Here is a 14,730-nt window from a genome sequence, read left to right on the forward strand (position 1 = left end):
TTCAGAATCTTTTAAGGGGATAAAGATGTTTCCTGGATTCTTGAATTTATTATTTCAAATTGAACATATCATAATACGTGACCTAATTTGGAGCCACAGCAATGGTTGTGGCTGCCTTTTCTTGTTTATTGTCTTTTTATGGAGTTTGGCCATGACTTTCCTTTTCAAATCTTTGTTCCTAATTAACACGTTCACAGCTTGCAACAATTTTTGACCATGTATAACGATAGTTTACCTTAAAGTGTAAATGTCGACTGATCACTTAAGTCAATATGGTAAACACTAAAATTTCCTTTTTTGGTAAAACTAGTGGTTGCATGATAGCTGGAATGCTATGGGTTCAATCCATGGTAATTTGTCAAACCGTAGACATAAGAAGAGATATTTGCTGCTACTCTATTAAAGAATAGAAGCAAGAAAGACTTGTAAGTTAAGAGTCAGAATAATGTGACCAAGAAGAGCACATGTCTTTCTATGGACTGTTGGTTGTGGCATAAAAACTGCAAGTCTGTTAACAGTTTACTGATCTCTAACTTCATGACATAATCAGGGGATGACATACATTAATGTAATTCTTTATTGAAATATTAATATGATTGACAATTTAAGATTTGATAAATTTCTTGCTTATATTCATCCAGAGTTGATTGAAGTAATAATTACAATAGCTTACATTGTCATATATACTGCAGCTGTGCTATTTGTATATTCATTTCTTATAAACAGTCACTGACCGTATATCACCTTGTTTATGACGTTGACGTTGACAATGCATTTCAGTAGAGTTGTATTTATGATGTCATTAAAAATACAGGTTCGCAGAATTTTTATGTCGTCCACTCCAAAGTAAAAAAATGATGTTTTTTTCCCTAAATATTTTTCATTGAAACAGTTATAGGAGTTGCAATATATAAAGAATTAAAGAACCTTAGTGAGCGCGCTCACATACCCAACGTCCCCACATTGTCATTGGAGAAATAAAATAAGTGTAAGAAAAAAAAATGAATCATAATTTCCTGTCAATATGCATATCTACATAGTATGTCCTTATTATCTACACAGTTTCATGAAACTCTGTTGTGTGGTTTGAGAGGAGTTGCGATGACAAAAGGTTGCAGTAGTATATTGGGCAAATAAGTTCAAAGGGGTGTACCTCCTGGAAAAAAATTTGAATTGTAATTTCCTGTCGATATGCACATCTACGTAGTATGTCCTTATTATCTGAAAAGGTTTCATGAAATTCTGTTGTGTGGTTTGAGAGGAGTTGCGATGACAAAAGGTTGCAGTGGTATATTGGGCAAATAAGTTCAAAGGGGCGTAACTCCTGGAAAAAAAATTGAATCGTAATTTCCTGTCGATATGCACATCTACGTAGTATGTCCTTATTATCTGAAAAGGTTTCATGAAATTCTGTTGTGTGGTTTGAGAGGAGTTGCGATGACAAAATGTTGCAGTAGTATATTGGGCAAATAAGTTCAAAGGGGCGTACCTCCTGGAAAAAAATTTGAATTGTAATTTCCTGTCGATATGCACATCTACGTAGCATGTCCTTATTATCTGAAAAGGTTTCATGAAATTCTGTTGTGTGGTTTGAGAGGAGTTGCGATGACAAAAGGTTGCAGTAGTATATTGGGCAAATAAGTTCAAAGGGGCGTAACGCCTGGAAAAAAAATTGAATCGTAATTTCCTGTTGATATGCACATCTACGTAGTATGTCCTTATTATCTGAAAAGGTTTCATGAAATTCTGTTGTGTGGCTTGAGAGGAGTTGCGATGACAAAAGGTTGCAGTAGTATATTGGGCAAATAAGTTCAAAGGGGCGTACCTCCTGGAAAATAAAATGCTTCGCTGGGCGCAGCTTGATACGACCGCAGAGGTCGAACCCTGAACAGTTGGGGCAAGTATGGACACAACATTCAAGCTTGATACAGCTCTGAATTTGGATTGTGATTAAATATTTGACACAGCATAGGTTTCTGACACAGAAAGAATGTGGTCTAAGAACTTCAATTTTTTTAATTTACCTATTATGGTCCAATGTCCAAAATCAAAATACATGGTTAGATTCAGCATATCAAAGAACCCCATATATTCAATTTTTGTTGAAATCAAACAAACTTTAATTTTGGACCCCAACTTGGACAAACTTGAAAACTGGTCCCATAATCAAAAATCTAAACACATGTTTAGATTCAGCATATCAAAGTACCCGAAGAATTCAATTTTTGTTAAAATCAAACTAAGTTTTATTTTGGACCCTTTGGACCTTAATGTAGACAAATTTAAAAAACGGGACCCAAATTAAAAATCTAAAAACACGGTTAGATTTGGCATATCAAAGAACCCCAATAATTCAATTTTTGATGAAATCAAACAAAGTTTAATTTTGGACCCTTTTGACCTCAATATGAACCAATTTGATAGCGGGCCCACAAATAAAAAATCTAAATACATGGTAAGATTCAGCATATCAAAGAACCCCATATATTCAATTTTTGTTGAAATCAAACAAAGTTTAATTTTGGACCCCAATTTGGACCAACTTGAAAACTGGGCCAAAAATCTAAAATCTAAATACATGTTTAGATTCAGCATATCAAAGAACCCCATTATTCAATTTTTGTTGAAATCAAACAAAGTTTAATTTTGGACCCCAACTTGGATCAACTTGAAAACTGGTCCCATAATCAAAAATCTAAACACATGTTTAGATTCAGCATATCAAAGAACCCTAAAAATTCAATTTTTGTTAAAATCAAACTAAAGTTTAATTTTGGACCCTTTGGACCTTAATGTAGACCAATTTAAAAAACAGGACCCAAAATTAAAAATCTAAATACACGGTTAGATTTGGCATATCAAAGAACCCCAATAATTCAATTTTTGATGAAATCAAACAAAGTTTAATTTTGGACCCTTTTGACCTCAATATGAACCAATTTGATAGCGGGCCCACAAATAAAAAATCTAAATACATGGTAAGATTCAGCATATCAAAGAACCCCATATATTCAATTTTTGTTGAAATCAAACAAAGTTTAATTTTGGACCCCAATTTGGACCAACTTGAAAACTGGGCCAAAAATCTAAAATCTAAATACATGTTTAGATTCAGCATATCAAAGAACCCCATATATTCAATTTTTGTTGAAATCAAACAAAGTTTAATTTTGGACCCAACTTGGACCAACTTGAAAACTGGGCCCATAATCAAAAATCTAAATACATGTTTAGATTCAGCATATCAAAGAACCCCAAGAATTCAATTTTTGTTAAAATCAAACTAAGTTTAATTTTGGACCCTTTGGACCTTAATGTAGACCAATTTAAAAAAACAGGACCCAAAATTAAAAATCTAAATACACGGTTAGATTCAGCATATCAAAGAACCCCAATAATTCAATTTTTGATGAAATCAAACAAAGTTAAATTTTGGACCCTTTGGACCTCAATGTGGACCAATTTAAAAACGGGGCCCAAAATCCAAAAACTTAATACACGGTTAGATTCAGCATATTAAAGAACCCCAAGAATTCAAGAATAAAACCCCATTGAAATTGATCAAGAAATAAGCAATTTATACGAAGTATCTTCTTTTGCACAATACTGTGCAATTGAATATTTCTTGCTATTGCGCAATACTGTACAATTGACAATTTCTTGCTATTGCGCAATATTGTGCTATTGGATATTTCTTGCTATTGCGCAATACTGTGCAATTGAAGATTTCTTGCTATTGCGCAATACTGTGCAATTGAAGATTTCTTGGTATTGTGCAATACTGTGCAATTGAAAATTTCTTGCTATTGCACAATACTTATTATATAATAATTTACACATTCTGTTTGGTGTGTATCTCCTACCATATCATTATAATTTGCTTTTAAATATAAATCAGAAATAACCAACTTAAAATGGAAAATTTTAAAAGAAAAAAAAAAGGAAAAAAAGAAAAAAAAAAAAAAAAAAAATCCCCCCCCCCCCCCCCAAATTTTTTGAACCCCCTTATGGTTCATCACCCCCAAACTCAATCCCAGCCTTCCCTTTGTGGTATGGTACCTTGCAGTACAATTTCAGAGAGATCCATACACTTGAACACAAGTTATTGTCTGGAAACTAGAAAAATGCTTATTTTTGGCCCCTTTTTGGCCCCCAATTCCTAAACGTTTCGGGCAATTACCCCCAAACTCAATTCCAGCTTTCCCTTTGTGATATGGAACCTTGTAGTACAATTTCAGAAATATCCAAACACTTACACACAAGTTATTGTCATGAAACTAGAAAAATGCTTGTTTTTTGCCCCTTTTTTGGCCCCTAATTCCTAAAATTTTGAGGCAATTACCCCCAAAATCAATTACAGCCTTCCCTTTGTGATATGGAACCTTGTGGTACAATGTCAGAGAGATCCATACACTTACACACAAGTTATTGTCTGAAAGTTACAAAAATGCTTATTTTTGGCCCCTTTTTGGCCCCTAATTCCTTAACTGTTGGTACCATAACCCCCAAAATCAATCCCAACCTTCCTTTCGTGGTATTGAACCTTATGGTGAAATTTCATGGAGATCCATTCACTTAAACTAAAGTTAGAGTGCGAAAACCAATGTGTCTTCGGACGACGCCAGACGACGCCGGACGACGACGACGACGACGACGACGACGACGCCAACGTCATACCAATATACGACCAAAAAATTTTTAATTTTTGCGGTCGTATAAAAATTTGAATTGTAATTTCCTGTCGATATGCACATCTACGTAGTATGTCCTTATTATCTGAAAAGGTTTCATGAAATTCTGTTGTGTGGTTTGATAGGAGTTGCGATGACAAAAGGTTGCAGTAGTACATTAAAGCAAATAAGTTCAAAGGGGCGTAACTCCTGGAAAAAAAATTGAATCGTAATTTCCTGTCGATATGCACATCTACGTAGTATGTCCTTATTATCTGAAAAGGTTTCATGAAATTCTGTTGTGTGGTTTGAGAGGAGTTGCGATGACAAAAGGTTGCAGTAGTATATTGGGCAAATAAGTTCAAACGGGTGTTACTCCTGGGAAAAAAATGGAATAGTAATTTCCTGTTGATATGCACAACTACAAAGTATGTCCTTATTATCTGAAAAGGTTTCATGAAATTCTGTTGTGTGGTTTGAGAGGAGTTGCGATGACAAACTGTTGCAGTAGTACATTAAAGTAAATAAGTTCAAAGGGGCGTAACTCCTAGAAAAAAAATTGAATCGTAATTTCCTGTCGATATGCACAACTACATAGTATGTCCTTATTATCTAAAAAGGTTTCGTGAAATTCTGTTGTGTGGTTTGAGAGGAGTTGCGATGACAAGAAATAGGACTGACGGACGGACAGACGGATCAAAAACATTATACCCTCCGTAACTCGTTGCGTGGGGTATAATAACCATACATTGTCTCGAATTATAAATTTTATTTATACAAGGCTCAAAGCCTCGCTTTCTACCTGTTTCTAAGCCTTGTACAAATACAATTTATATTTCAAGACAATGTATGGTTATTCTATATGTACCTCTTCCAATGGTTTAATTTCTTTTTTGCTATTTTGTATCAATTACAAACCACAAAAACAAAATCAACATTTTAACACTCAAATGAAAATTGTAATTGATTGATTGATTGTCTAGAAGCAAATATTAGATACATTTTCAGAACAGGAACAAAGAAATCATAGAATATGCTAAGTAAGCCAAACAGGATGATGAGGACTGCTACTGAAAAATTAGGGCATGCTGGATAGGGGCAGAAGTTTTCCTTGGAAACATGTCAATGACATATAGAAATAAAATTATTGTCACCTTCTATGATGGAAAGCTGACAAACTTTGTTGCTTATAAATTTAGTAATATATAACATTTTTTTCATTTTTCTACCGATGATAAGATAAATATGAATAAAAGACAATGTGGGTATGAAGCAATGAAACAGTAACCCAACAATGTGAAAAAACCAATTCAGACACCAAGGGAACAACAACAGTAGACAAAAGTCTAAACTATCGGTTTGAAATCTCGAAAGCTTGAAATCACAGTGTCTAGACAAGTTATGAATAAATCACCCAGTGTCTAGACAAGTTATGAATAAATCACCCAGTGTTTAGTCAAGTAATGAATAAATCAACCAGTGTCTAGACAAGTTATGAATAAATCACCAAGTGTCTAAGACAAGTTATGAATAAATCATCCAGTGTCTAGAAAAGTTATGAATAAATCACCCAGTGTCTAGACAAGTAATGAATAAATCACCCAGTTTCTGATAGTTATAAATAAATCATCTTGTGTACAGACAAGTTATGAATAATTCACCCAGTGTTTAGTCAAGTAATGAAAAATCATCCAGTGTCTAGACAAGTTATGAATAAATCACCCAGTGTCTATACAAGTTATGAATAAATCGCCCAGTGTCTAGACAAGTAATGAATAAATCACCCAGTGTCTAGACAAGTTATGAATAAATCACCCAGTGTCTAGACAAGTAATGAATAAATCACCCAGTGTCTAGACAAGTTATGAATAAATCACCAAGTGTCTAAGACAAGTTATGAATAAATCATCCAGTGTCTAGAAAAGTTATGAATAAATCACCCAGTGTCTAGACAAGTAATGAATAAATCACCCAGTTTCTGATAGTTATAAATAAATCATCTTGTGTACAGACAAGTTATGAATAATTCACCCAGTGTTTAGTCAAGTAATGAAAAATCATCCAATGTCTAGACAAGTTATGAATAAATCACCCAGTGTCTATACAAGTTATGAATAAATCGCCCAGTGTCTAGACAAGTAATGAATAAATCACCCAGTGTCTAGACAAGTTATGAATAAATCACCCAGTGTCTAGACAAGTAATGAATAAATCACCCAGTGTCTAGACAAGTTATGAATAAATCACCCAGTGTCTAGACAAGTAATGAATAAATCACCCAGTGTCTAGACAAGTTATGAACTACAGGCACAGTTACCCTTTTCTGTTGCTAGAAGAATTATTTATGGTACTAGCTTCAGCAATATGATCTCTACTTGTTGATTAAGCAGCTCTACAATAGTTTTGTTTAGTTATAATAATCTAACCATTAAGGTATAGAACCACTAATACGGGCCCAGTCAGAAAGAACATAGAAGTTAGAAGTACATATTTTAAACAAAATAGTTCCTACGAATAGCTGTTAATTTGTCAATCAGTAAAATATTGGGGTAATTGTGGTATCAAATGAAAGCTTAAGGACTTGGGATCACTTTAGAATCCTTGTTGAAAGTTTATTTTGAATAATAATAAAAAAAAAATAATGAAAATAAAATAGGGCACATTTACCCTGTTGTTCAGATCAGAAGTACTGGTTTTTCAGTGCGCTCTAATATGCAATTTAAGGTATATTGAATTTTTTCAGTACAAGTCAGGATAAGGTATAGTTTTGACATGAAATGACTGCCACTATATTTGAACTTAAGACAAAGTAGCCATTAAAGCTTGAAATTGCAGAATTTAACATAGAAAGCAATAAGGGTATGAATTAGTGGTTTTATTCCTTAAAGATTAAACTTTGTATCTTACCTAATATCAAATCCTAATAAAGAGGCCCTTCTAATGATGGCCCTGACTTGAGCATTAGTAATCTTCCTGGTACTCTCGTTGTTAACTGACACAATATAATCTCCAATCTTAATCCTCCCATCTTTCCCTACAGCACTATTTGTGGCAATGGATTTAACATGGCATCCATTTATTCCTTTGTCTGTTGATTCCACTGTAAGACCTAATTAAAAGAAAACTTTCATCATAATTTTAATTTTTAAATCTTAAAGAAAACGACATGCTATATTATATATTCAATAATTTGTTACAACAATGTCTTATATGAAGTTAACAATTAAGGAACTTTTCGTTTTCTGTTTTGAAAGGCTAAATTAAAAAGTTCATCTTTTATCATAAGTGGATGTATCCTTGATTTTGATATGTTATTAACCTTTGTATTTTCTATAATTCTGTTTTCAGACACATTTTTTCACATACTGTGAATTTATTTTATATGTGGGATACCACTTTTGTCTGGATTCAGTGTGCAAAGGTAAACCTCGAATTAAGACGTTCAACGAAGTACAAAATTTCGATATGTTTTTTTGCCACGAAATCAAATACTCATGAAAATACAATTTTTCCTCAATCCAGGAAAATTAGTATCCATGGGAATATATGAATCCACAGTATATTATATATATATATATATCAGGTATAAACTGCAAAACAATTTCAATGTTTGTGTTGTATCTGTTGAAAACTTCTTTTAAAGTTTTATGATTTAAAATTTGGGTACATAAATGTATTAAAATTTGGTAAAAGGTAATCACATTCTAAACAAATCAGAAAAAATGTATCTAGCTTGTAGCTTGATGGTATATATATATATATTTATATAGAGATCCATTTTGTTACACCTTTTGATCAATTTATTTGACAATCGTCAATGGCAGTCAGCAGGGTTTAAGAACATCAGTGGTTCAACCTGTTAGTCAAATGCGTTTTGTTAAAATATATTTTTTCACTCTTTTGGTCTTTTGGAAAATGTTGTTTGTGCTGTATTCAGACCCCTCTACAACGAAATTTGTTACATGCACACGTATAAAAATTGCGGTTTTTATCCAATGCAATCATAGGTTTGAACGTTGTTTTCAATTTAGACTCATTTATATATATATATATTTGTTTAAGCATATTATAATAAAATAATGTCACATATATATATATATATGTGACATTATTTTATTATAATATGCTTAAACAATTTCTTAACTTTAAGCAAGAGTTGTCACATGAAATATGTCTTACCCATTAAGATTAACTCTATTTATGGTTTTCAGGAATGTTTGATTATTACTTGCATTTTACCTTTGTGTCTATTTTGTGCTAGGTTGAATTGTTGTTTTATTTTGAGAGGCCAAACATTCTTTACTTTATCTAGATACCAAAAGAATCATTCCCTTCTTGAAAATGGTCAAGTTGTTTCAGAGTAAAAGACTTTTATTCAAAAGTCCCGTCAAGGATGTATGATGACAGACACCTATGATGGCAATAGCTTATATTGCCAAACTTGGCTAGATAAGATAATGCTATTGTTCACTAATAATTATATTTATGTTAAATAAAAATCTAGGCAGAGTTGAGAATACAAAGACTGGATGACACAACAATCACAAGGTATACATATAGATCTTTGCTTTATAAAGATAGAATAAAAATTGAACATGATCCCTTATCTAAATTGGTATACAAAGACTGTAATATATATTATTACAATATTATATTAGTGTACAATAGACCTTGTCGCTATTTGGGAATCAGCAACACTTGACCCGAGAATTTGCGACACTTGAACTATTGACGTCATACAAAAATAACTTTTTGTGGCGTCAGACATTTTCTCTTGTGACTTCAAAGTTTTACAGGAACTTCTGTGATATCCAGTTATGGCGGACAATTAGCAATAATGTGTATTAGTACTATAAGAACTAGCAAAACAATTCAGATATTTGTTGACCATACCAAAAAGTAAAATTGAGATGAATTCCTGACAACTTACCTAATTGATCATTTCCTTTTTTAATTTTGATTTGTTTTTCTAATGATACAGGTAATGAATCAGCTCCCCCTGACAGTGTTCTCGTGAGACTTGGCGAGGAAATCGGTGATCTCCCTGGAGACAATGATGATGACGGAGATGCTTGTTTAAGGTCACTTGTGATTGGCTGAGGAGAGGAATGTGGTATAGGTATAGAACCTGCTGCATCTGCTTGGTCTGGACTCTGAAAATACAATTTTATTTTTGACAAAGAAACATTTTATTCCTCCCCAAGGACAGTCAAACTTAAAAAATGATATCCAATGTTACTAAACATTGAAATGTAAAATCTCAAATTTTATAAAGCAATTCTGTCAATTTTCTTGCCATTGTATTGCAAATTGTAGAAAAACTTGCATTGACAAAATTATCTACATATAGAAATGGCATGTGGTGCAAATGTATTCATTTATGGACGACATCCACCCCCTACCTGAAAACAAACAATACTATTAAAGACTAGATTGATTGAACTTTTTAAAAAACAGAGCGTGATGACCCCAGATTATTTCCTCAGAGAAATCCTGGCTATAGCCCTGTAAGAGTTCTTGCCTTGACAAACTTTTGTAATTAACAATATGTCTCCCCACACATGAAGTGGGAGAGACATAGGAAATCCTAAAGACAACTTAACAATGCATAAGGACCTGTTGAATTTGACTAGACTATTGAATTCTTTGATCCTACTTCCACTTCAGAGTTCATTTGCACTTAATACTACATTATTTAATCTTGCCAATGCATTTTCATATCAATTTTAAATCTGCAAGGTTTCTAATGAAAAAACTCTAGAGAATTAATTATGTTATCTACAACACTAGACATTGTATTATATAAAAGTCAAGTACAGCATTAAGAACTCTCAAGCATACTTTTATCCTTGGAAGGCTGGTTTAATAAGTCTGATACACTTTTAAGACACTGGGTCAAAAGAGACAAATATTTAAGAAGATTTTGCATGTCAGCCTAATTCTCTACAATGACACAGATAATAGGGAAAAGAAGAAAATTGAATATTTAAATCTGTACTGACATGCTACAACTGCAAAAAATAAGATTAGAAATAAATGCATGACACAGTATGTTTTTTTATGTTCTTAATATTTTCAATAAGATTGCTGCAGTATTTTTTGGGGCCATTAACATGTCTTCCTAAATTATAATATATCTTTTTTTTAATTTGGGAGGTTTAGCAAACATTCCTTTTCATTTTCAACCTTTTCCTCCAATATCATTCAAAACTTCATAATGTATATCAATTTTTCTGCAACATGACTAATAAACAGCTGCGCCATGAGCGCATGATACGCCCTTCGCTTTTTCAAAGAATAAAGTTCAATAACTTCTCAATGTCATATCAGAAATTTATTAAAAATTAAAGGGAGGTTATCTTAATAGATATAAACCAGTCACCAAAGTTTCATGAAACTGCTCAAAGCACTTTAAAGATATTGTCCGAAAACTTGAAAATCACCCCCTTTTTTTGAATAAAATTCCATTACTCCGAAATGTAAAATCTAAAATTTATAAAAATCGTACGGAGCTTACGTCAATAGATATAAACAATTCACCATATTTTCATGAAACTGCTCAAAGCACTTTAAAGTTATTGTCCGAAAACTGGAAAATCCCCCTCTTTTAATGAATAAAATCCCCTAACTCAGAAACGTATAATCTAAAATTTATAAAAATCAAAATTGATCTCATGTCAATACATTTATAAACAATTCACCAAAGTTTCTTGCAAATTGGTGAAATTGTCCGAAAACTGGAAAATCCCCCTTTTTAATGAATAAAACACAATAACTTGGAAACTTCAAATCTAAAATTTATAAAAAACGAAAGAGATCTCACGTCAATAGATATAAACAATTCGCCAAAATTTCATGCAGATTGGTTAAAGCATTTTTGAGTTATTGTCTGACATGTTGACGACAGACAGACAGATGGACAGACAGACGGAAAGATGGACAACTGTATACCATAATATGTCCTGTAAATGGGCGTATAGAAACAAAAATTGTATATATATATATACATATATGAAATAAAGATTTGTGGTAGGATTGTCAATGAGACACCTATTCACTAGAGACCCAAGGAGGAGGATGTAAAAACTATAGGTATCTGTATGGCCTTCAACAATGAGCAAAACCTATGTTATATACATAAAAAAAGTCTATAGATGTGTGCAAGGCAATCTATTACCTAAAGTTTGATGGTTGAAATCTATATATCTATAAACTATATAAATATATATAAGAATTCTTAAATAAACTGTTATCACAGAGATATGTCTCGCCTTTTTGTAATTTTGATAATGCAAATGTTGAAATTAAAATAGCAATACTTTAACATGTAAGTTATGCAAATATTCAAAGTCGATGAACCATGACTGAAGGTAAATGGCTAAACAATCTCCATGGAATGAGATGTGCCAATGCTAATACAACTGCATACCAAATACCATTGACTTATTATAAGTCGTTCCCTTTAAACAAACCTAAACACAAACATTAACTTGTAAACTATGTAAAAGTTTCAAAGTCAATGAACCATGATCAGGGGTGGGGCTAAATAATCTTCATGGAAACGATAATTGCAAATGCCAATAAATTTGCATACCAAATATCATTGACTTAACATTAGCAGTTCATCTTAAACTGATCTAATCACAAACTAATACATGTAAACTAAGCAAATGTTTCAAAGTAAATAGACCATGACTGAGGAGGCGGGGCTAAATATTCTCCATGGAAATGAGATGTGCTAATGCTTATACAACTGAACACCAATTAACATTGGCCTACCACTAATGGTTCCCCTTGAACTGACCTAATCACAAACTAATACATGTAAACTTAGCAAAATTTTCAAAGTCTATAGACCATGACTAAGGGGGCGGAGCCAAATAATCTCCATGGAAATGAGATATGCCAATACTTATACAACTGCATACCAAATATCATTGACCTACCACTAGTGGTTCCCCATAAATTTACCTAATCACAAACTAATACATGTAAACTATGAAAAGTTTCAAAGTCAATAGACCTTGACTGAGGGGGCGGGGCCAAATAATCTCCATTGTAATGAGATGTGCCAATGCTAATACAACTGCATACCAAATATCATTGACCTACCACAAGTGGTTCACCATGAACTAGACCTAATCACAAACTAATACATTGTTGACGCCGTTGCCGTCGTTGCCGCCGTAAACAGCATACCTATGTCACGCTTTTTGACTCCGTCAAGGCGAGACAAAAAATCTTTAACATCCACGCACAGTGAGGTTTACAAAAAGAAACACTGCTTGAAGCTGCACAGCTCACATAAACAATTTTTTTTCCATATTGGGTCAGTAAGTGTTGGGCAGCTGTGATATTGATATGAATTAAAACATACTAACATAACTAACTACTAATTCTGTGTATAAATAATCAAACAAAGACACTGAAGCATCTATGATCAATACAGAAGGGACATTTATCATTAGTGAATTTATAAGGGACTAATTTCTTTTGAAACTGAATAACAATAGAAATTTTTTCTACAAAGCTTGGAAACTTTTCATCATAACTGCATCCATCTGAATTAATGTATCTGATTTTCCGGCCAATCAAACCCTACATTAATTAACGAGTTAATGTTCTGGAAGTTGACATCTTGACAGCCATCCCTTGTTGCGGTAAAACGATGTCAACATCAAAACTGCATTTTATTAAACAGAATGTCAATAACAGACACAAATTCAATCCAACAAGTCCATCTTTCCCAATAACTAATGGATAAGAAGAAAATCGATAAAGTGTAGATAACTCTGTTTTAATCAGACTGATCTCGTCAAATTAATTAATTAGACATATTACAAGCAAGACTTTTTAAATCAAGATAGCTGTCAACTCTTCATGCTTAAGTTCAAGGACATCAAGCAATACATTATACGCTAATCAAATGTCATTACTTAATAGAAGCTCTGCTCTTTAATATATTATTTAGAGGAAAATATCCTTGACCTATTAGTAACTGAAAAATAACTGGAGTAAGGAGATATCAGGAAAATTTAATTATTGAAAAAATTCAGACAATGCTAATTTGTACAATATAATGGATAAGAAATACATCCTATTACTGATAACGTTAAAGCTCCCTTTAGTGTCATTTGTCAAGTTCTTGCAACTAAATTAATCTTAATGGTAAAGTTGAAGTCATGGCTTTGATTCAAAAGTTCTGCAGACCACATCAGTTTATGATTGACTGTTATGGAATATTTGAGTAACCAAGATGACAACGGATATGTTCCACATGTCATAGCCACAATTCTGACCTATTTCCTTGTTCTAGACAACGACCAATGTGATTTATCACCAGGTAACAAAATGATAGATGTTAAAATTTCTGTAAATTTTGTGTTGCTAAATTTTTGGTTTTCTATGAAGTGTTTTGACGACTGTTATTTGACTGTTCATCTTTTATCTTTTGCTCATGGTATTGTCTGACATTTACATGGTTTTCCTCCTTGGTACATTATCCACTGTTTTATATTCCTCGAATTACTCAATAAATTAAACCTGACTTGGTGTAGTCAAAATGGCTACATTATTAAATCAGTTCTTGATAAAGGGTAATCCTAGTGTCAAGACTAACATTATGTAATACAATTATATGGTGATATTAACGGGAGGATTATAAATCAGTATTTGTTAAATCCATACCACCATAAGTCAAATTTATGCACTAATATGAGAAACTTTCTGCGATGCCTGAATAATCTAAAATTAATGGAATGAGCAATAAAAAGAGGAGGATATAAACTGCCAGCTACCTCTAAAATTATGTTCATCTGAAAACTATTATAGTTTGGAGCATGAACACATGGTTTGGGGTCATCATGATATTTATATACATGAAATACTATGCTCATGCAACATCAAACTTAAATATCACAGACTTCCTCTAAATATAATAAATTGCTTCGCCAGACAAATTGACAATACAACATTTCTTTGTACATAATTTAAAAGCAGTGTAAGGTAGGTAATCCAAACATAACATAGTACTTTTTTTTAATTGTCCATTAACCAGGAA

General features: G+C 32.6%; 1 protein-coding gene across 8 annotated transcripts in view; it reads right to left on the reverse strand.

The window, feature by feature from the left end:
- Positions 1-14,730, reverse strand: part of LOC127707937 (multiple PDZ domain protein-like) — a 189,105-nt gene that overhangs the window by 86,172 nt on the left and 88,203 nt on the right. For all 8 annotated transcript variants that reach the window (XM_052212723.1, XM_052212752.1, XM_052212715.1 and 5 more), the window contains 2 exons: positions 9,601-9,823; positions 7,578-7,779 (listed from right to left, as the gene is read on the reverse strand). In XM_052212723.1, coding sequence (XP_052068683.1) covers positions 7,578-7,779; positions 9,601-9,823 — 425 coding nt within the window. The remainder of the gene's footprint in view (positions 1-7,577; positions 7,780-9,600; positions 9,824-14,730) is intronic.

Source organism: Mytilus californianus, unplaced genomic scaffold (genome assembly GCF_021869535.1).
Source record: "Mytilus californianus isolate M0D057914Y unplaced genomic scaffold, xbMytCali1.0.p SCAF_1, whole genome shotgun sequence".
NCBI classification, from domain to species: Eukaryota; Metazoa; Mollusca; class Bivalvia; order Mytilida; family Mytilidae; genus Mytilus; species Mytilus californianus.